Source organism: Urocitellus parryii, chromosome 9 (assembly GCF_045843805.1).
Source record: "Urocitellus parryii isolate mUroPar1 chromosome 9, mUroPar1.hap1, whole genome shotgun sequence".
In the NCBI taxonomy this organism is placed as follows: Eukaryota; Metazoa; Chordata; class Mammalia; order Rodentia; family Sciuridae; genus Urocitellus; species Urocitellus parryii.
In genome coordinates this window covers 21,488,420-21,515,879 of record NC_135539.1, presented here as the reverse complement: position 1 = coordinate 21,515,879, position 27,460 = coordinate 21,488,420, and the positions used below count along the sequence as shown (strand labels likewise).

Sequence of the window (27,460 nt, the reverse complement as noted above, 5' to 3'; positions counted from 1 at the left end):
GTTTTTAAATGGTAGAGGTGGCATATTTGACATACTAGATAATCAAACACCCAATGCACTGGAGTAAAAACACAGGATTTTAAAAAAACTATATATATATATATATGTTGTAGATGGACACAATACCTTTATTTATCTATCTTTATGTGATGCTGAGCATTGAAACACAGGACCTCACACATGCTGGGCAAGCACTGTATCACTGAGCTACAACCCCAGCCCAAAACACAGGATATTACTGGCACAAAATCAACAAATGGAGTGAAAAAGAAGGTTTAGAAATAGCCCTGAATATTTCTGTGAATTTAGTTTATGATCAATGTAATTGTTTGAATCAGTGGAGGGGAAAGTGACTAATAGGTTTCCTTGAAAGATAACTAATATGAGGCCCTAGGCTCAATCCCTAGTCCCTAAGACTGCAAAAGAAAGGAAGAAAGGAGTGTGGGGGAAATGGCATGCAGATACCACATATGCTAGTCAACAGATAACCTTGGGTACCCAAGGATAACATGGGTCTCACCTACGTTTAGGAAAGATCCACAGTTCTTAGCCCAGACAACCCACTCTGACACTCCAGGTACTCCATATCCTAGTCCAAGCTCCCTGAGGACACACACTAAGAATTATTTTAACAGCTTCATTTAGATGTAATTCACGTACAATAAAAATTAACCCATCTAAAGCATACAGCTGTTTTTCACTTTATTCACAGTGTCAGGTAGCCATTACAATCTAATTCTAGAATACTTTTATCCTCCTAAAAGAAACTATACCCACTATTGCTTATTCCTTATTCCTCCCTGCCACAACGCCACAAGCCCCAATCAATCATTGATCCACCTTCTTTCTATGCATTTGCCTATTCTGGACATTTCAAGTAAATGTGGTCTTTTGTGACTGACTTCTTTCACTTAGCCTTAGGTTTCAAGGTCTACTCATTTTGTAGTTTTATCACTACCTTATTATTTTTGTCAAATAATATTCCATTGTATGAATATATCACATATTATTTATCCATTCATTGGTTGGTTGATGGACTTTGGGGTTATTTCCATTTTGGGCCATTGTGAGTAATGCAGCTATAAACATTTCACATACAGATTTTTGTGCAGACGTGTTTTCAGTTCTCTAGTATATATATTAGGAATTGCTGGGTCATATGGTAACTCTATGTTTAACTATCTGAAAAATGTCAGGCTGTTTTTCCAAACTGGTTCACATTCCCATTAACAAGGTTTGAGTGTTCTAATTTCTCTACATTTTCACTAACACTTGTTCTTTTTTTTTTTTAAGAGAGAGATAGAGAGAGAAATTTTTAAATATATATATATATATATATATATATATATTAGTTTTCAGTGGACACAAAATCTTTTTTATTTTTTTAATGTGGTGCTGAGGATGGAACCCAGTGCCCTGCGCATGCCAGGCAAGCGTGTTACCGCTTGAGCCACATCCCCAGCCCAACACTTGTTCTTATCTGTCTTTTTTTATTATAATTATTCTACTGTGTGAGAATATCATGATTTTGATTTGTGTTTCCCTGATTGCATGTGATGTTGAGATTATATATTTATTGGCCATTTGGAGAAATGTCTAGTCTAGCCTATTTTTTTCTTAGTTTTTTTTTAGTTATAGATGGACAAAATATCTTTATTTTTGTTTTGTTTATTTTTATGTGGTGCTGAGGACGGAACCCAGTGCTTCACATGTGTGAGGCAAGTGCTCTGCCACTGAGCCACAACCCCAGCCCAAGTCTAGCCTATTTTTAAATTGGGGGTTTTTGTCTTTTTATTGGGGAGAGGTAAGAGTTCTTTCTTTGTTCTAAGTACAGTTTCATTATGATTTGAAAAATGTTTTCCCATTGTATGAGTTGTTTTCACTTTTATGCATGCATATGCGTGTGTGTGTGTGTGTGTGTACTGAACCCAGGGACACGCTACCACTGAGCTGCATCGCCAGCCCCCTTTTTGAGTCAGGGTTGAGTTGCTGAAGCTGACCTTGAACTTGAGATCCTCCTGCATTACCTCCTGAGTTGCTGGTATTACAGGCATACACCACCGTGCCTGGCTGAGTATTGCCATCTTAAGAATATTAAATCTTGGGCGCTGGGGATGTGGCTCAGCGGTAGCGCGATCGCCTGGCATGCGTGCGGCCCGGGTTCGGTCCTCAGCACCATATACCAATAAGGATGTTGTGTCTGCCGAGAACTAAAAAAAGTATAAATATTAAAAAATTAAAAAAAAAAAGAATATTAAATCTTCTCACCCATGAGATGTTTTTTTCATTTAGTCAGATTTTTTTTTTTTTTTTTTTTGTACCAGGGGCACTTAACCACTGGGCCACATCCCCAGCCCATTTTTGAATTTTATTTAGAGACAGAGTCTCACTGAGTTGCTTAGCACCTTGCTTTTGCTGAGGCTGGCTTTGAACTCTCAATCCTCCTGCCTCAGCCTCCCAAGTCACTGGGATTACAGGTATGCACCACCGCACCCTACTAGTTAGATCTTTAATTTCTTCTTATTTTTACCTTTTAATGTAGTGCTGAGGTTAGAAGCCAGTGCCTCACACGAGCGAGGCAAGCGCTCTGCCACTGAGCCACAACCCCAACCCAGATCTTTAATTTCTTTCAATAGTATTTTATAGTTTTCAGTATATAAATTGTATACTCCTTTTGCTAATTTTATATCAAAGTGTTATATTTCTTTTGTTGATATTACAAATTGTGTATTTCATTTTTGGATTGTTTATTGCTAGTGATGAGAAATACAATATATTTTTGTATACTATTCTTGTGTTCTATAGCCTTGCTGAACTTGTTTATTAGCACTAATGGTTTTGTTTTGTGTGTGTATGTGTGTACGTCTCTGAGAACTTTCTGTATACAAGATCATGTTATCTGTAAATGGATCTTCCTTTTCAATCTGGATGCCTTTTATTTATTTTTCTTGTCTAATTTTCCAAACTAAAACTTTCATATGTGTTAAATAGAAGTGGTGGGAGTAGATGTCCTTGTTTTGTTCCTGATCTCAGGAGGAAAGCACCCAATCTTTCACAATTAATTATGATATTTGCTGTGAATTATTCATAAATGCCTTTTGATAATTAGCACATTGAGGAAGTTTCCTTTTACTTCTGTTAAGCTTTTTTTTAAATCATGAAAGCATTGAATTTTATCAAATGTATTTTCTGCATCTATTGAGATCATGTTTTTGTTTTGGTTTTTGTGGTATACTGGGATCAAACCCAGGGCTTTGCTCATGATAGGCAAGTGAGCTACAATCCCCAACCTGTTTTTTCTTTATTTTATTAATAGCTTGTATTAAATTAATTCACTGTTTGATGTTAAACCAACTTTATATTCCTAGGATAAATCCCACTTGGTCATGCTGTATAATCCTTTTGTCTGTATTGCTGGATTGGTTTGCTAGTATTTTGTTGATGATTTTGTGTCTGTATTCTTAAGAATATTGATCTGTAGTTTTCTTGTGATGTCTTTGTCCAGTTTTGTTATTTGGGTAATGCCTAGACAGTCTGACTTCTGTCCCTCACTATTCTGCCCCAACTTCCTTTAATCCCCAACCCCCATGTCTTACCAGGCTTTCCCAGGTGGTGAATACATCTGCTACTGGGGCAATCACTGACATGAACTCAGTCTGTACTTTGGACTGTGGTCATCATCCCCCTCTCCATCCAAACAGCTAGATAAATCAGGGCTTGCCTAAGGCCTTGGGTTTAATACCCAGCTCCCCCCCAAAAAAACTAGGTGCAATGGCCCCCACCTATAATCACAGCTATGCAGGAGGCTGAGGTATGAGGACCACAGTTCGAGGCCAGCCTCAGAAACTTAGACCCTATTTCAAAAGAAATAGGGGTATGTAACTCAGCAGTAGATGCCCTGGGGTTCAATCCCCAGTACCAGGAGGAAAAGAAGAAAGAGAGAAAAGAAAGAAAAAATGGGACTCCTCACAGGAGAATGCTCTGGGATCAGGACTGAGGAAGAGGTAGGGAAGGCAGCAGGCTCTGCAGGCAGGACAATTATCCTGGATTCAGAGATTTGGAGACCAGTTGTGGTCTCTTGACACACAGCCCACTCAACAACTCCCTCCCCTAGAGACTGCTTTCCGGCAGTCTTGGCCCCAGCTCTAACCTCATTTTCCATCTACTCCTTCCATCTCATCCAGCCATCACAGGCTTCTGTTGATTTCTTTGTTTCTTTCCAGCCTTGGGACCTTTGCACTCACCATTCCCTGGGGATGGAACCCACTGCCCTACATTTGTTCATGATGTTTTTCCCTTTCAAGCTTTAGTTCAAATGTCACTGTATTAGGTTTCCATTACTGCATAATAAATCACTACGAATTTAGCAGCTTAAAACAATACCCATTTATTATCTCAGTTCTGCAGGCCATAAGTCCAGGCAAACTCTGCTGTGTACTCTATTTAGGTCTCACAAGGCTAAGTCAAGGGTGTTGGCCAGCCTGGGATCTTATCTGGAAGTTCTGGTGTAGAATTCACTTCCAGGCTCATCCAAGTTATTAAACGAACTCAGTAACAAGCTGGGCCCAGCAGCACATGCCTGTAATCCCAGAGACTGAGGCAGGAGGATCACAAGCTGGAAGCCAAGCCTCAGCAATGCAGTAAGACTCTCAGTAACTGCAAGAGACCCCGTCTCCAACAATAAAGAGCTGGGAGTATAAGTCAGTGCTAAAGTCTGCCCTGGGTTCAGCCCTCAATACAAAGAGAGAGAGAATTCAGTTCCATATAGCTATAGAATTGAGGTTTCTGTTTCTTTGTCAGCCATAGATTGTTTTCAGCATTCAGAAGATGTCTACATTCCTCCATCTTGGTAGCCATCAAAGGCACATCAAGTTTTTCTGCCTTCCTCTCTGTTGCTAGTTGGAGAAATTTCCCTGCTTTTAAAAGCTTGTGTGATACATCAGGCCCACCTGAATAATTCAAGGTAATCTCCCTGTTTTAAGCTAAATTAATCTGAATTAGTAACCTCAATTACATCTGTAAAGTCACTTTTGCCATATGAGGTAATATTTGGGATTAGAGCATGGAATATTCAGGACCATTAATTTATGTTTCATATTTTATCCTCTAGCCCTCTAAGATTCATGTCTGTTCCACATGCAAAATACATTCCTATCAAAGTCTCAACCTGTTACAACATCAAGTCAGAGTCCAAACAAATCTCTTATCAAACATCCCAAATCTTATATAGATCAGATACAGATAAGGGTCTGAGTACCTGTGAAATTAAGGAAACAAGTCCTGAGTGGTATGGTGGCAAATACCTGTAATCCCAGCTATTTAGAAGGCTGAGGCTGACTGTAAGTTTGAGGCCAGCCCTTAGCAACTTAGCTAGATTCTGTCTCAAAATTCAAAAAAACAAAACAAAACAAAAGTTGGTAGAGCACTTGCCTAGCATGCGTAAAGACTTAGGTTCAATCCCTAATACTGCAAGAAAAGAAAAGAAACAAATCCTGTGCTTCTGATGGACAATAGTGGGATAAGAACAGGATAATGGTTAAGAAAGACTGGCTCAAAAGAGGAGACAGATAGAAGGTCAGGAGTTACCAATCCAAAGCAATTTAAAAATCCACATGGGAAATTTTCTACAGGTTTCCAGGACCAGGAAGAAAAAAAATTCCTAATGGGTTTCTGCCCTCTAGACTCTCAGTTTCACCCTTTGGATTAGTCCCCTTTCCTAAGAACCATTCATGAGTACCTGCTAGAACAGCTTGTGTATCCATTTTTTTTTTTGTCATATCACAATGTTTAATTTTTTACAATATATGTCACAGTTTTAGAACAGCTTAGCAATGTATACATTTGACCTCTCCACTAGGATATAAATTAGATGAAAGCAGAACACTTGTCTTTATGTTCATTTTTGTTTTCCATTACATTCCATAATGCCTAGAACATAGGTCTTGCTCAAAAAATATTATGAATAAATGAATGAGTAAATGTGGTATGGAGGGTTGAATAACAGTCCCCCAAATATGTACATGTCCCAATTCCTGGAATCTGTGAATGTTAACTTCTACGGCAAAAGGGACTTTGAAAATGTAATTGAACAGCTTAAGATAGGAAGAATGTCTTGAATTATCTGTATGGGTTCTATGTAATTCCAAGGGTCCTCCTAAGAGGGACACAGAAGTTAAGGGAAGATGGTGTGAAACTGAATAGATAGATGTGCTCTCCATGAAGGATTGGGCCACCAGCTAAGGAATACAGGAAACTACTAAAAGCTGAAAAAAGCAAAGGACTGGATTCTCCATTGGAGCCACCAGTAGGAAGCAATTCTGCTGACACTTTGACTTGAGCACAGTGAAACTGATTTTGGACTTCGGACCTCCAGAACTATAAAAGAATAAATGTATGTTGTTTTAAGTCATTAACTTCATGATAATTTGACATATCAGTAATAGAAAAATAATACAGTTGGGGTAACATGGTGTTGGCTATAGCTGCTAGTGGTCCCCAATATCTCTCCCCACCTTTTGGAGTAAGAGAACTTTAATTTGGAAAAAAGCTGCTCAGGGTATAAAGATTATATTTCTCAGCAATCCTTTCATCTGGGTGTGGCCTTGTGACTTACATTCTATCCGCTGAATCAGAGCAGAAATGATCTGTACAACTTGAGTCATGAAATTTAGGGGAAACTGCAAGCCATCCCCTTCAAATTCCTGCCTTCATAAGGGCGGGACTGCAGAAATGGGTGGACCACCTTGGGTCCAAGAAGGGATGAAAACAAGATAAAAAGAACCTTAGGTCTTGATGACTTTATGGAAAGACCCACCATACTACTAACTTGGACTTTAAAAAAAATTTTTTTTTAGTTGTAGGTGGACACAATGCCTTTATTTTTATTTATTTATTTTTATGTGGTGCTGAGGATCAAACCCAGTGCCACACCCATGTTAGGCAAGCACTCTACCACTGAGTCACAACCCTAGCCCCTAATTTGGACTATTATATGAGGGAAATTTCTAACTTGTTTAAGGCACAGTTATTCTGGGTCTCTATTTCATGAAGCTGTATCCATACTATGCAAACTAATGTAGGATTCCCACTTACTATCCATTATGTTGACATTGTTTTGAAGGGTGGATATCTGTGGAATTAAGGCAAGTTTCGGCTTTACTTTTCTTTTTTTCCTTCTTGCAGCTCTTCTGCAAGGGTGCCACCATGGTCTTAGGATATATGTGAGGTTGATGTAATGCTAGAAGATCTGGGCCCACCCTATCCTCCAAGGTTATTTTTTCATCCACATGAGCAGCTGCCACTAGTTACAAAGAGCCAGTAAGAATCAAGAAGCTTCGTTGGATAGGACCTAAACAGGGGGAAAAGGCTCAGACATCATAATATCACTAAAGTTCATTATGGTATGCAAATTATCATAGTGATGGAAAAGGAGAACCGAGTAGAGGAGGCTTTAAAGTTTGTAGGGAACTTTTATTAATCAGCCAGGATCAAGTTTGCTTCAGTAACAACAACCCAAATATCTCAGTGGCTCACAACAAATACATATTTCTGACAGAGTATAACTTGGTGTCTTCCACAGGACAGCTACCCTTCTGTTCTGTACCATCGTGTGTGTGTGTGTGTGTGTGTGTGTGTGTGTGTGTGTGTGTGTTTTGCTGGGAATTGAACCCACAGCCTTGCACATGCTAGGTAAGTGCTCTACCACTGGGTTACTTTCTCCTAAGTCTATGCCATCTTTATTCCAGAATCCAATCTTAAGGAACAACTCAATCTGGAACTTTCTATCTCAACAGAGAAAAGTGAGGAAAGGTGGCAGACTCTCTGATGGCTCTTTTTCTTAAATATATTTTTTTTGGATGTATGGATCTTTATTTTATTCATTTACTTGTATGTGATGCTAAGAATCAAACCCAGTGCCTCACACATGCTAGGCAAGCACTCTACCACTGAGCCACCGCCTCAACCCTGTGATGACTCTTTTTTTTTTAAGAATTTTTAAAATTTATTTTTTAGTTATACTTGGACACAATACCTTTACTTTATTTATTTATTTATTTATATGTGGTGCTGAGGAGCGAACCCAGGGCCTCACACGTGCTAGATGAGCACTATACTGCTGAGCCACAACCCTAGTACCCCCACCCCCATGATGACACTTTTTTAAAAAATTTATTATCATTATTTTGGTATCAGGAATTGAACCCAGGGGCACTTAATCACTGAGCCACATCCCCAGTCTATTTTTTATTCTGAGACAGAGTCTTGCTAAGTTACCTAGGGCTTCACTAAGTTGCTGAGACTGTCTTTGAACCTGGATTCTCTTGCCTCAGCCTTCCCAGCTGCTGGGATTACAGGTGTGCAACACTATGCCTGGCCTGTGATGGCTTTTTTTTTCCCGGTATATGTCATTTCCACTCAAGTTCCACTGGCTAAAGCATGCCATATATCCAAACGTGACGTCAGTGGAGTAGGAATAATCTTTCCATGTGATTGAGCCCCATAGAAAGCGTCAGTGAATGTTTTTGAACAATTATAAAACCTTCTTCTTCATCACAATTATTGCCTTTGTCTTGTTTTCCACATACAAAACAAATGCATCCCCTCCCCAAGAAAGACTTCTCAAATGACCCATCTAATCATGACAGATCTTTACAAATCTCTATATCATGTCTAGATGTGGCTTCCCTTGATCCAGAGACGAGAGAGAGAGAGAGAGAGAGAGAGAGACATCTGTGTCCCTGCCTCCCAACACACACACATACCCCCAACATATAAAGTAGAATAAGGGGTTTGGGATATAATTTAGTGGTAGAATGCTTGCCCGACATGTGCAAGGCCTGGAGTTCAATCCCCAGTACCAAAAAAGGAAAATAGTAGAACAAGGACAGGAAAACAACAGTACATGCTCCCATTCACAGGGACAAATGGGAGATGCAGCAGTTACTGGTCCATAGTAAATCTAAAATTTAGCAGGGTAGATATTGAGAATGACCCTCACCTTTCCCTAGAACTGCTTCCTGGGAATAGTTTCTTGATTCATTCTTCATATTTGGTCCTTGGAGTGGACAATCCTCTTTCATTTATTCTCCTTGACCACACTGGATTTATTTCTTACTTTGAGTTACAGTCTAAGTTGCCAGCCTCCAACTTGCAATCTTTCTGCCTCCACCTCACAACTCACTGGGATTATAGGCATGTGGCACTTTACCCAGCTTTAGGAACCACTTTAATAAATTCAGAGGTTTTTACAAAAGACATAATACACTTGATGTGGCTGGCCCTTGTCACAAAAATGAGTTTTCATAAAATTTTGTCAGTTTTATCTTTTTTTTTTTTTTTTCTTGGTGCTGGGAATTGAACCCAGGGCCTCACACACTCTAGGTAAGTGCTCTAACATTGAGATACATCCTCTCCCTTTTTTAATTCGTTAAAATTTGAGACAGGGTCTCACTAAACTACCCAAGATGGCCTTGAACTTGTGATCCTAATGGCTCTGCCTCTCAATTATCTGGGATTATAGGCAGCATGTGTCATGCACCTGAATTTAGTTTTTTTTTTTGGAGGGAGAGCTATCAGGAATTGAACTCAGGAGCACGTGACCACATCCTCAGCCCTATTTTGTATTTTATTTAGAGAGACAGGGTCTCACTTTTGTTGAGGCTGGCTTTGAACTCACAATCCTCCTGCCTGTGTGCCACCGCATCCAGCTAGTTGTATCTTTTTCTGGTTAAAAATGTGTATCACGGGCTGGGGCTGGGGCTCAGTGGTAGAGCGCTTGCCTAGCATGTGGGAGGCACTGGGTTCGATTCTAGCACCATATGTAAATAAATAAAATAAAGGTCCATCAACAACTAATAAAAAAAAAAAGTGTGTCATATGGCTAGGCACTGTGGTGCACACCTGTAATCTCAGTGACTCAGGAGACTAAGACAGGCAGGATGATCACAAGTTTGAGGTCAGCATGGGAAATTTAGCGAGACCCTGTCTCAAAGTAAAATATAAAAAGAGCTGGGGATGTAGCTCAGTAGTAGAGCACCCTTGGGTTCAATCCCCAGTAACTAACACACACACACACACACACACACACACACACACACACACTCCTAGCTTGGCAGGAGAATCACAAGTTTCATGTCAGCCTGGGCAATTTAGAAAGATGCTGTCTCAAAATAAAAAATTAAAACAGCTGAGGATGTAACTCAGTGGTAAAGTGCCCCTGGGTTCAATCTCCATTACTGGGGTGGGGGAAAGTGGAGTTTCTTTATTCTCTTTCATTTCTGCTTAAAAACTCAACAATTTGGGGGCAGGGCTGTAGCTCAGTGGTAGAGCACTTGTCTTGCATGTGTAAGGTACTGGGTCGGATCCTCAGCACCACATAAAAATAAATAAATAAAGATATTGTACAAAAAAAAAGATATTGTACCAACTACAACTAAAAAACAAATTAAAAAAAACTCACCAATTTTTCTGAGTTGTTATTTTCTTACAGTAATCTGTCAATGCACCTAACAGTGGCCAATGAATGCTATTTTAATATTTTTTTGCCTAAAGCCCTAAAGTCATTTAGTCATTATTATATTCTTGGTTATTCCCAGTTTAGTTTAACAAGATGCTTCATGACTACAAAACAAGTATCACCATTCTCCCAACTTCCAATAGTAGTTTTTTACCAGTCACTGTCTAGCTCAAAGCCAATGCCACATAATTTAGGCTTATTTTGTTTTTGTTGTTGTAGCAGCACCCCAATTTTGGTATTAATTCTGTAACAGTTTTAAAACTAATTATAATATGGTGATGAACAACTTCAATACATCAGTAGCCAACTGCAGAAACATGTTTTTCACATTACACATCATCTTACATGTGGGCTGGCTACAGCCTAGTTTCATGTCATTTCATTGTGAGTTCCAAGCTCAAAGAGAATTCTAGATCTAGAAATTGCCAGGCTCATGACAGAGGGAAAAGACAAGGGAAGCTGCCAGACTATTTTGTGGAATGTTTTTATTTTTGTTTTTTGTTTGTTTGTACTTGGGATTGAACCCAGAAGGGCTCTACCACTGAGTTACATCCCAGCCTCCTTTTTTACTTTTTGAGACAGGTCTCACTAAATTGCAGAGGCTGCTCTTGAACCTGTGATCCTCCTGCCTGTCTCCCCATTAGATAGGATTTATAAGCATGTGCCACCACACACAGCTCATGTTTGGAAGTGATACTTTACCTTTCTACTCATATTCCATTGGCAAAGAAAGCCAAGGCACATAGCCCCACTACTGTCAGTGGGGCATGAGTGTATAACTATCCTATAGTGAGAGGCCCAGTAGGGAAGGACAATAAATATTTGAAACAATAATTCTATCTGCTACAGGGCTGTACCAAAGACGTCAATCACTGATCTTATTCACTCCTCCATCCACCACATACACACTCCACTACAGCATTCGGTACCATGTAGCACCCTACATACATCTTGGCCAAGAATAAAGTCATGACTCAAGGACAGACAATTCCTAGGCAGGTCAATGTAGCCTGACCTGGAGAGTGGACTAGACCAGCTTCTTGGGAAATTGAACCACAAATATTGAGTAAGTTGCAGCTAGACTGTAAACAGGTAGATTTGAAAAAGTTACAGTTAACCCATAGTCTGTTCCTTGAAAGTTAAGCTAAAGCAAAGCAACCACACCAGGATTTCAATACAATATCTACCTCCTCTTGGCTCTTTCCTAAGGTCAGTGTCCCACAGGGAATGGTGTGTACACAGGGAAACCTGTGGGAGCTCTGGTGCATTGGTCCACTTTCAAACTTGCCTGCCAGGTCTGTTCACTTTTACTCACCTCTTCAAACCATTCATGCGTCCCCACAATCCACAGAAGTTCAAACTACTGAGCATCTATTCACCTCTTCCAGGAGGTTCTGAATGGTTTTCTGGGTGAGACAGGTGATCTCTGTTTCAGGGGTGACACTGTCCAGCACAGCAAAGAAGCACTAACATGTTGATTAGTACAAGAACATCCAGCTATATAGATGTGGATTCCCAGAGAATCAGATCCCCGTAGATGCCACAGATTTTGTGGTTTTACTCTGAAGGCAGAGAGGTGAGAGAGGACAAAGGCAGCCAACTGGAAAGAATTCCCCTGGAGATGCAGGCCACAGGGGGAAGAGGTGGAGAATCAGGGAAGCCCAGACGCCTCAAGTCCAAATTCAGTCTGGTATTGGGACAGGATCCTCCCACTCACAGCTTCCCCACAGAGAGGTCATCTAGGTTGGGTTTGCACACTCTTGGGAATGGGAAGCTCTTTGTTGTAAAGTCCTTAATTCACTACCCCTGCAAATCCCTCCACAATTCCTCCCTCCTCTTTTGGAAGTTTCATCTTGCCCCTGGAGCTCTGTGATCCAACCACTTTTGCCTGTCTGTGGACTCACTTGGAAGTCCTCCCCATATCAACTTCCTAGATCTAAGAATTATTTAATACCAAGGAGCAAAGATGACCACCCCTTAGTCCGCTAGCCAATCTTTTCCAGTTGCAACCAAGCCAATGCCTCAGCTCACCCCCCACCCCACACACAAACTGCTGGCCAAGATGCTAGAGATCTCTGACCAGATACAGGTGTTGTCAGTTGCCACTCTAGGGCCATAGGTAGGTGCTGCAGGCAGCTACCCTGCCACAGGTGGAGGGAGAGCAGGCCCCCATTAGCTTGTTCCAATCCTTGCACCCAGTCCTGCCCTCCAGTCCCTCCCCCAACTCAGATCCAGGCGTCACACCAAATGCACCAATGACACCACATGTATCCATTCCCCAATTCTTGGTACATCCTGCAGCTGGATGGCCTGAGCCGCAAGGGGCAGTAGCAGCCTGTGGGATTGAAAGTGGGATGGACTGGGCCACTAAAACTCCGCCCCCAGACCTTGGGGACCGGAGCCAAGCACACCCCTATTCCAACCAGGCATCAGAGCCAGGAATCGGCTTACCCTTTGAAACCAAGTTTCTGGGACAGGAGCCACATCCTTCTCCAGAAATGAAGCATGTGGACTAGGAATGCTTAGAATTGAGTTAGGGTTTGTAGTTCAAATGTCTTATGGAAATCAGGGTCCTTGCTCTTCTGACTCTTCTACCTCCTTCCACCTGGTAACCTTGCAGTAATCAGGTATGCTGTTCTGGGGTCATGGCTCTCTAAGTTGAACTCATAAAAAGCAATGCCTTTTAGGTAAAGGGCCTAGGTTGCTGAGATTGCCTGGCAGTCTCTTTGGCTGCATCTTTCTATAACTGAATCCTTCTCATTTACCATTCAAAATAAATGTCCCCTCTGAGACCAGACCTTCCTGACCACTGTACCCAAAGTAACAGCCTCAGTTACTCAATTACTTTTTCATGATGCCTCTTCCTTTTGGCCTCAGGGACACTACTAATATCTCTCTCTCTCTCTCTCTCTCTCTCTCTCTCTCTCACACACACACACACACACACACACACACACACACACACACACTTCACCTGGTTCCAGCCTTGCCTGATAAGCTCATCAATTCAGGTATATGTACTCATAGTGGGGGCACAGTATGAGCTGGGAGCCATACAGAATCTCTTCCCAACACACTCTATCCATTCTGTGGGAGAGCAGAAGGACAGAGCCAGTCCGCTGTGGTCACAACACCTAGGGCACTCTGATCTGAGCCTGTCTAACTGAGCCTGGCCCCAGGAGTGGACAGGAGGTGGGAAGCTAGACAGTGGAAGCCCTGGGCCAATCCTTCTAGGAACACACATGCACAGGGGTCTCCAAGATTTTTTAATTTTTTTACAAAACCATGTGTCCCAGTCAAACAGGACACTACAGGCCCTTCCCCAGGCATCATGGCCTGAAGGGGGAGGCCCCCCGAATAAGCAGCTGTCAATCCTGAAAGAACCATCTGCCCCTTTGCGCAGGGGCCAGTGTCCAGACAGGGGTCCAGCTGGAGACTCTGCCCTGCCCCCACAGCTGATGGGAGAGAAGGCCAGGCCCCAGTCCCTGGTACTCCCCATACCTGCAAGGGAAGGAGGGAGAAGAGGGTCTGAGGGGAGGTGGGAAGGCTGGTGCCAGGGACAGGGCAAGCCCACCATATCTCACCAAGAATGAGCAACATTATCCAACTGCTGTGGTGATGCCAATGATGACAGCTAGGATGAGAACAGTGATGGACACACAGATGGCAATCATGACTTTTTTCTGTGGGAGAAGAGGAGTCAGGAAAATCATTCAGGAACACTTGGGGCTGGGGCCAGGGCTGGAGGCTCACCTTCCTCGCCTTCTTCTGGTTCTCCAGAGCTTTCTTGACATGTTCCTGCCCACGTTCCACATAGTCTGCTGAGCTCAGGATGTTCTTTTCTATCCGGTTGATCATCTCCCCCTGCTCAGAAAATAGAATGATTCAGGGAGAGAGGGATGACCAAGCAAGGGGGGCTCAGCAACTCCTTTGCCCACCCCAGATGCAAATGACTAAAGGACAGTCCTAGAAAAAAAAAACTGCACTAAAGAAGATATGGCAGGACCCAGATCTGATAAAAGTTCTGACTCCTAAGGATGGCTTCCTGGCCCCCTTCAATCAATGTGGTCCCTTCTCCCCTGTTCCCTTATTCCATACAACCTCCGTTTGCAGGGGCGGGATGGAGCCACGGGCCTCAAATGGCTCCTACCTTTTTCACAGATATTGAACTTTTGTCCCCTTACAAACTATCTGAATTCATCCATTCTTCTATGTCTGTTTCCCAGCTGCTATGCAGCCCTCCCTGTTACTGCCTCCTCCTGGCACTACCAGCCTTCAGGTCCTGGTACTCCTACTGAATGAAAGCCCTTTCCCATGACTCCCAGCTGCAAAAGGGCATTGACTGTAGCACTACTGAGGTCAGCTCCTCAAGGACAGGGCTGGAAGCTTACCTCAGCTCCTACAATGGGCCAGAGGAATACCACTGACACCCCAACCTTGCTCAAATTTTAGAAGGCAGGTCCTCTAGGGGGAAACTTGGGAGCTCTTAGAATCATGAAGGTGGGTTCTGTTGGTAGTGGAGGAGCCATGATTGAGGCCATACCTGGGGTAGGTGCAAATTGGAGAGATGGATGGGAGGTTATGTACAAAGGAGTGGCCATCTGGGTAGCAGTGGAGGTGGGCACAATTCTGGGGATTTGGGTAGGGATGGAAGTAGGGGCCACCTGAGACATGGCCAAGCCTGGAAGAGCACAAAAGCCCAGGAAAGAGTCTAAGGGTGGAGAGATTGGTCCCAGGTTGAGACTGGAAGCTCTGACTATGCATAGCCTCCCATCTGAGGGCTGCCCACAGTACCCACCTGCATCTCCACCTCAGTTGCTAAAAAAGTGAAGATCTCATGAAGCTCACGGATACTGCGTTCAAGCTGCTGGATCTCACTATGCCGAGCTGAAATCTCATTTAGGGCCTGTCGAGTCACCTGTGTGTCCTTCAGTATCTGGGGGGGTGTGGACAGAAGAGAGGGAATAGATCACAGAGTGACCAGCAACAGGTCAGAAGCTCCTGTTGGGTTTTTGGGGCAGTCCCCTAGCCAAGGAGCAAAGTCAGGAACCTGATGAGCGACTCCATAATGGGCCGCAGTATGCCCTGAGTCAAAAGGCACCAGGGATCAAAGAAAATGGGAGGCCCAGCAGAGGGAAGATGGCCATGGCCACTCACATTGGATACAAACACCTCACTCTGCCCACTGTCCAGCATCTGCTCCAGCTCCTCATCAGAAACCATTCCAGCATTGGCTGTAAAAGAAAAGGCCAGCTCAGAGCTGGGTCAGCATTACCCGACACCACAGGTCTAGAGCTCCAACTCACTGATTTTCAGCTGCCTCCGTATGCGCTCCACGTTCTTTTCCCGGTATTCAGACTGCATCAAGTTGCACTTGTTGATGAGCTCCACAAATTGCTGGGACAGGACCCCATGCTAAGGATGGAGAATACAAGCTGGGCACCTCAGGAGGATCCCTGCCTCTCTGGGCCTCAGCATCTCAAGGATATAGTGAGCAAACATGACCTGTCATGAGGTGCCTACTGCCTTAACCACCCTGACAGGCTCCCTCACTTCTGAGTGAAAGCCAAAGCCCTAACCAAGGCCTAAATGGCCCTACATGATCTGCTCTGACCCCAGTAACTCTCTGACCTTATCTCCTCCTTCCCTCCAGAATGTTCCTTATTCCTTACTTCCACTACTAGCCTTTGAATTCACTGCTTCTTCTGTCTAGTATGCTTATTCCCCACAAACATCTTTTTTTTTTTTTTAAAGAGAGAGTGAGAGAGGAGAGAGAGAGAGAGAGAGAGAGAGAGAGAGAATTTTTAATATTTATTTTTTAGTTCTCGGCGGACACAACATCTTTGTTGGTATGTGGTGCTGAGGATCGAACCCGGGCCGCACGCACGCCAGGCGAGCGCGCTACCGCTGAGCCACATCCCCAGCCCCCACAAACATCTTTTAATCTTTGTTCCAATGTCACATTCTGAATGAAGCTTTCTCTTCCTTTTTTTTGAGGTTGGGGGGTACTGGGGATTGAACTCAGGAGCACCCGATCATTGAACCACATCCCCAGATCTATTTTTTAAATATTTTATTTAGAGACAGAGTCTTACTAAGTTGCTTAGTGCCTTGCTTTTGCTGAGGCTGGCTTTGAACTCATGGTCCTCCTGTCTCAGCCTCCCAAGCCATTGGGACTATAGACATGTGCAACGGCGCCCAGCTTTTCTCCATCTTTTTTAAAATCTTTTTTTGTGGCTCTAGGGATTGGAGATTGAACATCCTAAGCACAAGCACTACCACCGAACACTACTGTCAGCCGTCTACCTCACTAAAATTGCAACCCTACCTTCTCAGCACTCTTTGACCCTCTTCCCCTACTCTTTTGTCCTTAATACTTATTGTGTTTTTATTATTATGGCAATTGTCCTGCCCCACTAAAATATAAGTCCCTCAAATTAGGGATTTTTGGTTTAAAAAGGGTCCAGCACTCAGTGAGCAATCAATGTATGTTTGTGAATGCTTGCTGAATGCCAGTCTCACTGCTTAAACTAGAGATCACCATGCTTTAGGTTCTCCCTAAAACATCCTCTCCGGGGCATTTTGTTCCACCTTGTTCTTCCACTGATATTTTAAATAAGCTCATCCTTTAGAATTCTTTCTTCAGAGATATATCTGCTCTCCTGGACTCAACTGCACCCTTTCAAAATGCTCCAACCTCTTCATCTTTGATTTGGGACCTTTGTTGAGCTCTGGGTCCACCAACTTCAACCCTAACCTCCAAGAACCCCAAGCCACTTCTCACTGGACACCCAGAGGGAGCCAGTCAAATCACTTCAAATCTCCTTACTAAGATGTCATCCCAGTGAAGTTCCTCTTCAGTGCTGCCCTAGCAAAGTTCCTCTTCCTGATTTCTTGAATACTGTCCATGGGGCCAAGGATGTCCCTGCCATGTAGTTGCCAGTCATTTCTGACTTCTCCTTCTCTTTGTCTGTGCAGAGTCACCAAGTCATACATGAATAATGTGTTTGCTCCCTAATCAACCCATATTCCCCATCTCATTTCTTGAAAGTATGTCTCCTATAGGCAAGCCAAGGTCATGTCTAGGAACAAAGAAATTCACTGAATGGAGAAGAAAGCAGGGTGTTATAATAGATTTTATATCAGGAAAACTAGGTTCTTCACCTTAAGTGAATACTTTCCCTTTCTGAGCCTCAGCTCCCTATTTGGAAAATCATCAGGTTAAGATTCAAGGATCTCTAAAGGGCCCTTCCTTCATACAGCTGCCATTTAATGATTTATGAACCACTTACTGAAATGTCCTAGTTCTAGGAAAAATAAACCCACCTGGGTTTTTCTCATTCTCGTGTTGACGGAGTTAGAATTCTCATCAGCTTCCTCCTTCTGAGGCTCTATGGCTGTGGGAAGACGCAAGAGTCCAGAGAAAAGGATATTGACTCAAGACTTCTGGAAATTGGAAACCAGGAAAAAGGGCCACAGCCAGATCACAGCTACCTAATAGGGAGCTTCTCATTTCTGGGGAATTTTTTAGGGAACTATAACTTATGATAAAATGACTAGGGGTTGGGGGTGTTGCTCAGTGGTAAAATGTATGCACAGTATACACAAGGTCTTGGATTAGATTCCCAACACCATGGGGTGGGGGGGGGACACCAATTTTGAGCCTCTGGCAACAGAAAGTTTATTTTTCCTTGCATTACATCAGTGAGTTCCCATGAGTATGAAGAACACTCATAACAAAACCCAAAGAATGCACATTGAGCAGCAAGAACTATAGGAGTAAATGGTTTCATTCTAAATAAAGGAACCTGAAAAGCAGGCATATATTATGAAAAGTACAGTGGACTGGATGCCAGGGCACAGAGATTCTAGACCCAGGCTGCTGTGTGACCTGGATGTATCACTGGCCTCTCAGAGGCAAAACTCCACAGACATACCAGGAACAGGGAAGAACCAAAGGGAAGGGAGGACCTAGGAGCTCACCCTTCAGCTGAGTGCGGATCTCCCTTCCCAGCTGTTTGATCTCATCACGCAGGTTCTGCAGGTCCTGCTTCATGCCTAAACAAGAGAAGGCCTTGATTCCCCAACCACAGCCCCCACTTAACTACAACCCCCACAATCCATTGGGCTGAGCATGCGTACACCCGGGGTTTCGCTTACTCTCCTCGGGAAGGGGCGTGGCCAGGATGGTGACCTGCTGCTTCTCCAACTCCCGGATTTTATTCTCCAGCTTGACCATAGTCTGCCGAATTGTCTGGACCTAAGAAGGATGACCGAGAGGGCTGAAAGAGATTTGGGGTACTCCAGATTTCATTGCTCCTCGGTCCTCCTACCCCCTCGAGAATCCAGGCCAAGACCCCAGCCCCTTACCTTCTGGAAGAACTCATCGTCTGGGCTCCCCAGCCGAGCTGTGCCCGGGTGCACCACCAGCGCAACTCGCTCCTTGTCCTCATCGTCCGAACTGTTATCCCCCTGCCAGGGCCGAAGTCACTGGCACCATTTTCATGCTGCAGTTCTCGCCCCGCAGGACCCATGGTCTTCCGGGATTTTCCTTCCTGGCCATCAGCCACCCCTCCCTGTCCCGAAGACCAGGGCTCCTGCAATCCAGTCGGTCCTCCAGCACCCAACCCTACTTCCCCAGTTTCTCACCTGCCTCAGCTCGCGGGTCCTGTCCCGCATGGCGGCGGGAGCTCTCTCCCCGGCGTCTGAGCCCAGAGGGCCTCAAGATTCTAAGTTTGGAAGTCCCGCACCCCACTCGCATTGACAGCCCCCTCCCTCACCCTGCGGACCCCAACACCCTCATGAGCCGCCAAAGACCCTGACCCTCGCACTGTCCACAGTCAATGGGAAGGAGCCGACTTCAGGACCCCCCAAGTTCCACAGGTTGGAATTCCCTTTTCTTCCCCCCCTCCCGCTCCCGTAGCCTCAGCCCCGCCCCTCTGGGATAGTTGGGGCATGCGCAGCAGGTCGCGTCTCTTCCTCGCCCGAGGGAAAGGCGAGGTCGGAAGCTATAGAGCCCCGAACGGAAGCAAAACTGCTTCAATGCTAGAGCCCTCCCCCTTTACCGGAACCGTCGCTTCTTCCAACGGAAATCTGTTGCCAAAAGGGGTGGGAATGCGTCATTTCTATGTAATCGAAAAAGACCCGCATCTCACATCACCCCATGGCGCCCCTCGCGTCACGTGAGCAGCTTGGTCCCAGCCTCGCAAACCGCAGAACGTGACTCTGACTGTCACGTGTCCGGCTCTGTCAACGCTGCCTCCGAGACCAGTCTCACGACGTCCACGGCACCCGGGCTCTGAGCTATTCCCCTACAGCCCCCGAGAGGTGGGGCGGAGGGCACTGACTATCCCAGAGACCTTTTGAGGCAGTGGGTGGTGGGACATTGGCCTGAATTCACTTGTATTCTTTTGGGGACCAGGAGCGTTGGCAGACTTAAGACTTAGAATTGGGACTGTCAGCATCTTGGGACCTTGAAAGTCAGAAAATAACAAGACCCGAAGTCTTCAGCGTCAAAGAATTGCAGGGGTTAGTAGGCAGAGAATCTGGGGGTGGAAAGTGACCTCACCCAAGGCAGAAATTTCTTCCGCATACTCCTGGCTCAGCCTCTGACAGGTGGGCGGCCGGCGCCCTGCAGGAACACTGCAGTCCCGCTGCACTCACCAATTTCCGATCAGTGAGACCATTTCAGGACATCTCAGGCTGAGAAAAAAAAAAGTGTCTGTATTATGTTGAGCGGGCTGCTTCCTTGCCACTCACACCTCCCACCCCTACCCTTCGCTTGAGGTCAGAGCATGACTGTCTTGCTCTTATCTAAATCCTCACCATCAAGTTCAGTACCTACTGCTGTAAAGTACTCACGAAATATTTCTGAACAGAATTTTAGCCTGTCGTGTATACGAAGACGAAGCCCATGGTTCCCTGATCTTTAGACTTTAGGCTCTTTCACGGTGCCACTTCCCTAACCTGGCTCTCTATACATTCACTTGAGTGATATTTATTGGGCATACTGTGGAATAGACACTGTTACAGGGACTGGAGATACATCAGGGACTAACAGACAAAAATCTCTGCTCTTGTGGAACTTACATTTTATAGAAGAAGTTCCCAAAGCACTCAGTCTCCACATAGCCAAGAATGCATAGATCATATACATATGTCAAGAGTACAGCTCTTTGCAGTGAACTCATGCAAAATTTCAAGCAAGAGAAGGAAAGGTCCCTCTCCAGTATGGACTTGTCAGGAAACCTATATTCTTGTGCCTGAGTTGCTACAGACTGCAGAGTCACTTCTTGCTTCTGGGCCTTGATCTGTACAGTGGGTAACAGCAGGGGGATGGAAAGGAGGATCAACTTTATCAATATGCCCTGCTCTTGCCGAGTGCAGTGGCGCTCACCTGTAATCCCAAAGGTTTAGGAGGCTGAGGCAGGAGGATTGAGAGTTCAAAGCCAGCCTCAGCAATTTAGCAAGGCCCTAAGTAACTTAGCGAGACCCTGTCTCTAATAAAATATAAAAAAGGACTGGTGATGTGGTTCCGAGGTTAAACACCCCTGGGATCAGTCCCCCATAAGAAAAAGAAAATAAAGGTTCTGAAGTTCAATGATTATGAAGTTGGAAACTGTCAAGTGCTGAGTGAGGGACTTTGGTGTTTCTTTTCCCCTTAGAACTCGGCTCGCCTGAGTTTGCAAATGGAATGAAGATGATGCTGCCAATCAATGTACAGAGGGAATTTAGGGTTGGAGGGCTTATCAGGAGGCTAAGGGTGAGGTCCCTTAAAGATCATGAAGAAAAATTTCTCTGCATTTGGGTCTTCCGTTTTAGCCTGTGCCTCTCCAATTAACTGCCACTCGCCTCCTGCTGCTGCCCCCACATCTTTTCTCTCCTCCTTCTCCTCCTCCATATATATAATTTATTTTTTTATTATGTGGTGCTGAGGATCGAACCAGTGCCTCACACATGTGAGGCAAGTGCTCAACCACTGAGCTACAACCCCAGCCCTCCTCCTCCTCCTCCTTCTTCTTCTTCTTCTTCTTCTTCTTCTCTCTCTCTCTCTCTCTCTCTCTCTCTCTCTCTCTCTCTCTCTGAAAGTGGAAGGACTCTTGAGCACCTGACTGTATGTGATCTTGAATGATTGCTTCTCTCTGGGACACAATTCCCTCATTTGACAACTTGGTCTGGCAACTTCTACATTGCCTAAAGTAAGAATTGAATGATGTCAAGGGAGGTTAGGAAGGATGTAGAAGGGTCTTGTAAATTCATGAGGGTTTCCCCCTCTCTGGGATTTTACTACTATGCATTCCAGCTCTCTGTGGGCCCTGAGTCCCATCTACTTTTGTATCTCAGCCTCTTGATGACTTTCTTCCTTTTCTCTCTCTCTCTCTCTCTCTCTCTCTCTCTCTCTCTCTCTCTCTCTCTCTCCCTCTTTCTCTCTTTCTTTCTTTCTTTTTCTTTTTCTTTTTTTTTGTAGTGGGGATTTAATGCAGGGGCTCTTTACCACTGGACTACATCCCTAGCCCTTTCTATTTTCCATTTTGAGACAGTCTTGCTAAGTTGTTTAGGGCCTCGCTAAATTGCTGAGGTTAACTTTAAAAACTTGCAATCCTTCAGCCTCAGCCTCCCAAATCACTGGGATTACAGGCGTGCCCCACTGCGCCCAGCTTGATGATTTGCTTTCTTGGTTCCAAGCTGCAATATGAAGTTGTGGTGTCTCTGTTAAGCAACTCAGGATTATGATATTCATTATTTCATATATGGTCTCTGGGTGGGATTACAGGACTTTGGGATGGTGACTAAAGGTCACAAGAAGCTGGACTTAAGCACGGAGTGGTGTGTAGAGAGGACAGACCATTCAGAAACTGAGCCTTTTGTTACTTCCAGTCCCTCTGAGTGACCTTGAAATATGCATTAAGTACATTGGCCTTGGGTGTGTAGGTATTTGGGGGTATATATTCTTTCCAGTCTGTCTGAAGCTCAGACTCCACCTAGTCCTGATGCTTAGCAAACTGTCCTATCCCTTCTACCTGCAGGTATGATCCTACCCACACTGGAGCCAGATGACCTGGGCAGGGATCCCTGCTCATTCATCTACTAACTCTGTGAGGCAGGTTACTTAACCTCTCTGTGCCTCAGTTCCCATCTGAAAAATGGGAAGAATAGTGGTACCAAATAGATTTGCTATAAGGATTAAATGAGATGACATAAGTAAAGAGAATAAGCAGATCTGCTATAGGACAGTGCTATCTAAGTATTTTTTCTATTTTATGATGTTGGTTAGTACTCTGAGGCTTTCAGCATTCCCCAGTGTCTCTGCTGGGTGCTAATCTACTCACTAATTCCTGCACATCTCTCATGTCTCCACTTGGATCTGACAGACTGTATATTTTGCTTATTTATTTTATATTTTGTCTGTCTTCATCTCCACCACACTCACTAGATAAGAACTTCATGGGACTGTGGTGATAGAGCTATGGTGATAGACTCACTTGCCTAGCATGTGTGAGGCCTTGGGTTTGATCTGCAGTACCACATTAAAAAATAAATTAATTAAATGGAGTATAAAACAACAACAACAATAACTTCATGAAGCCAGGTATGGTGGCACATGCCTGTCGTCCTAGCAGGAGGATTGTAAGTTTAAAGCTAGTCTCAGCAATTTAGTGAGGCCCTCAGCAACTTAACGAGATCCTGACTCAAAATAAAAAAATAAAAAAGGGCTGGGGATGTGGCTCAGTAGTTAAGCTCCTGGGTTCGATCCCCAATACAAAAAAAAAAAAAAAAATCTTTCATGAGGACTGGGATTTTTACCTGCCTTATACACTAGTGTGTCTCCAGCACCTACAACAGTGTTTCACATATACTAGCTGGTCGATAAATATTCATGAGTGAATAGAATTATTCATTTTTCATTTAATATTTATATAGTACTTATTTGTACCAGGCACCAATATAAACAATTTTATAAATATTAACCCATTTAATTGTAATAATTCTATAAGATGGATGCTATTACTGTCCTCATTTTACAGGAAAGAAAACTGACCACAGAGAAGTTAAGTAACTTGCCCAAAGTTTCACAATAGGTAAATAACAAAGCTAGGATTTGAAGCCAGATAGTGCAACTATAGGGTGTGTACTCTTAACCATTACACTATGATCCAAGGAAAATACAGTTAGGGGTGGCTCCACATGTTTCACCACCTCTGGGGACTTGCTGCCACCTATTGATGTTTTGGATTATCTGGGGGGAGGAGGGGGCTGGTGCTTGCTGACTGAACTGCCTCTGTTCCCCTGTCACAGAGTCTCCAAACCTGCTGGGTTAGAACTGACTCTTGGAGAGGTTCTTGGTCCTCCTCTTTCCTCATTTACTTTGTCTCCAGAACCGAAAGATATCCACCCATGTGTCACTTAAGGGCCTCCAATCACCAAGACTATTTCTGTGCAAACCCCATGATCCATGAATGGAGCCCACATAGTTCTGTCTTCTTGAGCCTGTCTGGGGCCTGAACTTGACTACTCCTTAGAGTTCCATCTGAGTGACCTTCCCCTCTTCAAATTCTACACACACTCCTATGGTTTTAACTGACATCCATATGCTTGCCTCCAAAGGTGCATCTTCAACCCAAACTTTCTCCTGAGCTCCAGATCCCAAATCCCAGAATCCACTGGCCTCCTGGATGTCCCCTCCTGGAGGCCACACAGGCATCTGAAGCCCATACACAAAACAGGATGTATCACCTTCCCCTGGAAACCTCCTAAACCAGTTTCCTGTCTTCCTGTGTTTCCTCTTCACGTGGGTGATAAGTGACACTATTAACTCATGCCATTATTTTGGCCTTGAAATTTATTCTAAAGGTGATGGGAGATCTGAGGATATAGATCAGTGGTAAAGCACTTGCCTAACAGCAAAACCCTGGGTCCAGATCCACAGTGCTGCAAATAAATAAATAAGTAAGATGGATAATGTTATTTGTCAGGATAAGCTTTATAAAAACACCACAAGATATGGGTTGGGGTTGTGGCTCAGTGGTAGAACACTTGCCTAGTATGCATGAGGCACTGGGTTTGATCCCTAACACCACACAGGAAAACTAAATAAACAAAATAAAGATATTGTGTCCAGGGCTGGGGATGTGGCTCAAGCGGCAGCGCGCTCGCCTGGCAGGCGTGCGGCCCGGGTTCGATCCTCAGCACCACATACCAACAAAGATGTTGTGTCCGCCGAGAACTAAAATAAATAAATAAATTCTTTCTCTCTCTCTCTCCACCCCCTTCTCTCTAAAAAAAAAAAAGATATTGTGTCCATCTATAACTAAAAATTTTTAAATATTTTTAAAACACTACAAGATAATAAGGGGAAAATCCTTTATAGGTCTCAAAATGAGGACAGCTTTTCCAACTCCAACTCAGAATTCAGGAACTATAAAAGAAAAGATTAATACATCTGTCTCTATAAAAAAATTCTGCATGGTAAAAACATAAGCAAAGTCAAAAAATAAATTGGGAAATATATGTGTATATATACTATCTTATATATATATATGCAATTCTTATCATACACAAATAGCTAATCTCCTTACTATTCATATTGATAAAAAAGACTCATAGTGTAACAAAAATAGGCAAAGAACATGAAAGTTCACAAAAAAGAAAATACATAGGCCTTAAACATGTATGCAGATGTATAACACCACTCCTAATAATAGAAATGAAAATAAGGTAATGATGAAGTCAGGTATAGTGGCTCATGCCTGTAATTCCAGCTACTCAGGAGGCTGAGGCACGAGGATGGCAAATTTGAAGCCAGCTTCAGCAACTTAGCAAGACCCTGTCTCGAAATAAAAATAAAAAGGGCTGGGGATATAGATCAATGATAAAGCATCCCCAGGTTAAATCCCCAGATCCACAAAAAACCCCAAAATACTGAAATGCTATTTTGTGTTTATTGTATTAGTTTAAGCCCATAAATCTGACAAGACACTTTGTCAACATGACTGTGGGGAAATAAGTACTTCATTCATTATTGGTAAGAATGCAAAATAATGCAACTCAAATAATATTTATCAAAATGATAAATATGTTGGGCACAAAGACACATTCCTGTAATATGAGCTACTTGGGAGGCTGAAGCAGGAGGATTGCAAGTTTGAGGCCAGCCTTTACAGCTTAGTGAGACATTATCTCACTAAGATAAAAATAAACCAATAAATAAAAAGGGGTGAGGTGTCTCTCAGAGGTAGAGCACTTGCCCAACATGCACAAGGCCCTGGGTTCAATCCCCAGTACTAAAATAATGCATACATATCCCTCCATTTTTTTTTACAGTACTAGAGATTGAATTCAGGGGTGCTCTACCACTGAGCCACATCCCCAGCCATTTTTTAGTTTATTTTAAGATAGGGTTTTGTTGAGTTGCCATGGCTGACCTCAAAAATATGAGCCTCCTGTCTCAGCCTCCTGAGTGGCTGGAATTACAAGTGTGTGCCACCATTCCTGACTGAATATGTACTTTGAACGAGCAATCCTACTTCTGAGAAGCCAGACGAGATTCCCACTATATTAATTAGCTACTGCTGCATAAGAAATCACCCCCCAGAAACATGGGGTTACTTACTGGACTAAAGCAATCACTTTTTGTTTTTACAGATTCTGAAAGCAGCTGGGTGATTTTTCTGCTGGTCTTGCCTTGGACTACGCAAGTGGTTACAGTCATCTGGGGTGGGCTGATCCAAGATGGGTTCACTCATACTCATGTGTCTGGGATCTTAGCTCTGATGGCTAGCTTGGCTGGAGTGGTTGAGCCACTCCCTCCATGTGACACTTCATCTGGGTTTATTCATAGCATAGTGACCTCAGTGTTCCAAGAAGGTGAAAGTGGAAGCTGCATTACCTCTTGTAGTCCTATTATGAATCTGCACATGACTTACAGAATATTCTATTCAAAGCAAGTCACAAATCCATACCAACTTCAAAGAATGGGAGAATATAATTTTAACTTATCACATCTGGTATTTATTGGTGTTGTGTGAGATAGATCAGAAACTTGTCGATCAGCAGGTTGAAGCTATCAAAAAAGAATTAGGAGAGCTGGGGCTGTAGCTCATTGGTAGAGCGCCCACTTTGCACATATGAGGCACTGGGTTCGATCCTCAGCACCACATAAAAATAAATAAAGATATTGTGTCCAACTACAAAAGAATTAGGAGCCTCACTACATAGAAATATGAAATATTCATTATTTAAATATGAAAGTGTAGAATAAGGATATCAGGCTTACCATTGCATAAGAAAAAAAAAAAAGTGTGTGTTCTCTGCAGGTCAGGCTTAGGTGTCTGACAGGCTGTGTTAGTCAGCTTTTTGTCTCTGTGACCAAAATACCTGACATAAACAACTTGAAGAAAGAAAGGTTTATTTTGGCTCACAGTTTTGGAGGTTTCAGTCCATGGTCTGCTGGCTCCAAGGCAAACGTCCTGTCAGAAGAGTGTGTCAGAGGAAAGCTTCTCAGCTCATGGCAACCCTGAAGCAGAGAAAGAAGAGGAGAGTGCCAGGGACAAGATATAGTCCCCAAGGTCATGTCCCTAGTGACCTACTTCTTCCAACACGCCCTCACCTTGTACAATTTCTATCACCTCTCAGTGGTTCATTCAGCTGTCAGTGGATTAATCCACAGATGAGGTCAGAATCCTCAGGATCCAATCACTTCCTAATGGCCCCTCCTCTGGTAATTGCTGCATTGGGAATCAAGCCTTCAACACATGAGCTTTTGGGGACATTCAGATCCAAGCCATAATATGCTCTCCAGAGGATGGTTTATCCCTTCTGGTTATCAGCCTGCATTGCCTCATCCCCAGGCCTGGGGGATACCTTGAGTGTACTAAGAGGAATAAGAAGATGAGGAAAAAATTGATGAGCATTGCCGGGTTTCTGTTCTCGAGACTAAAAGGCTCA

At 43.6% G+C, this 27,460-nt stretch overlaps 1 protein-coding gene across 5 annotated transcripts; it reads right to left on the bottom strand.

Annotated features, from left to right (window-relative positions):
- Window positions 1-13,771: 13,771 nt before the first annotated feature.
- Window positions 13,772-27,026, bottom strand: Stx4 (syntaxin 4). Of its 5 annotated transcripts, none has more exons than XM_026400450.2 (13): window positions 26,935-27,026; window positions 20,085-20,218; window positions 19,166-19,988; window positions 18,887-18,988; window positions 18,677-18,776; window positions 18,500-18,574; window positions 17,843-17,913; window positions 15,823-15,931; window positions 15,674-15,750; window positions 15,315-15,452; window positions 14,270-14,380; window positions 14,101-14,150; window positions 13,772-14,017 (listed from the first exon to the last, which is right to left on the bottom strand). In XM_026400450.2, exons 3-13 carry the CDS (start codon window positions 19,193-19,195, stop codon window positions 13,885-13,887), a joined length of 996 nt encoding a protein of 331 aa, XP_026256235.2. In that variant the 5' UTR covers window positions 19,196-19,988; window positions 20,085-20,218; window positions 26,935-27,026; the 3' UTR covers window positions 13,772-13,884. The 5 variants fall into 5 exon arrangements, with proteins under 5 accessions (XP_026256235.2, XP_026256234.2, XP_026256236.2 ...); XM_026400449.2 differs by lacking the exon at window positions 26,935-27,026 and adding an exon at window positions 26,127-26,275; XM_026400452.2 differs by lacking the exon at window positions 26,935-27,026 and adding an exon at window positions 26,127-26,273 and having other exon boundaries at window positions 13,929-14,017; window positions 14,101-14,199.
- Between the last annotated feature and the right edge of the window lie 434 nt (window positions 27,027-27,460).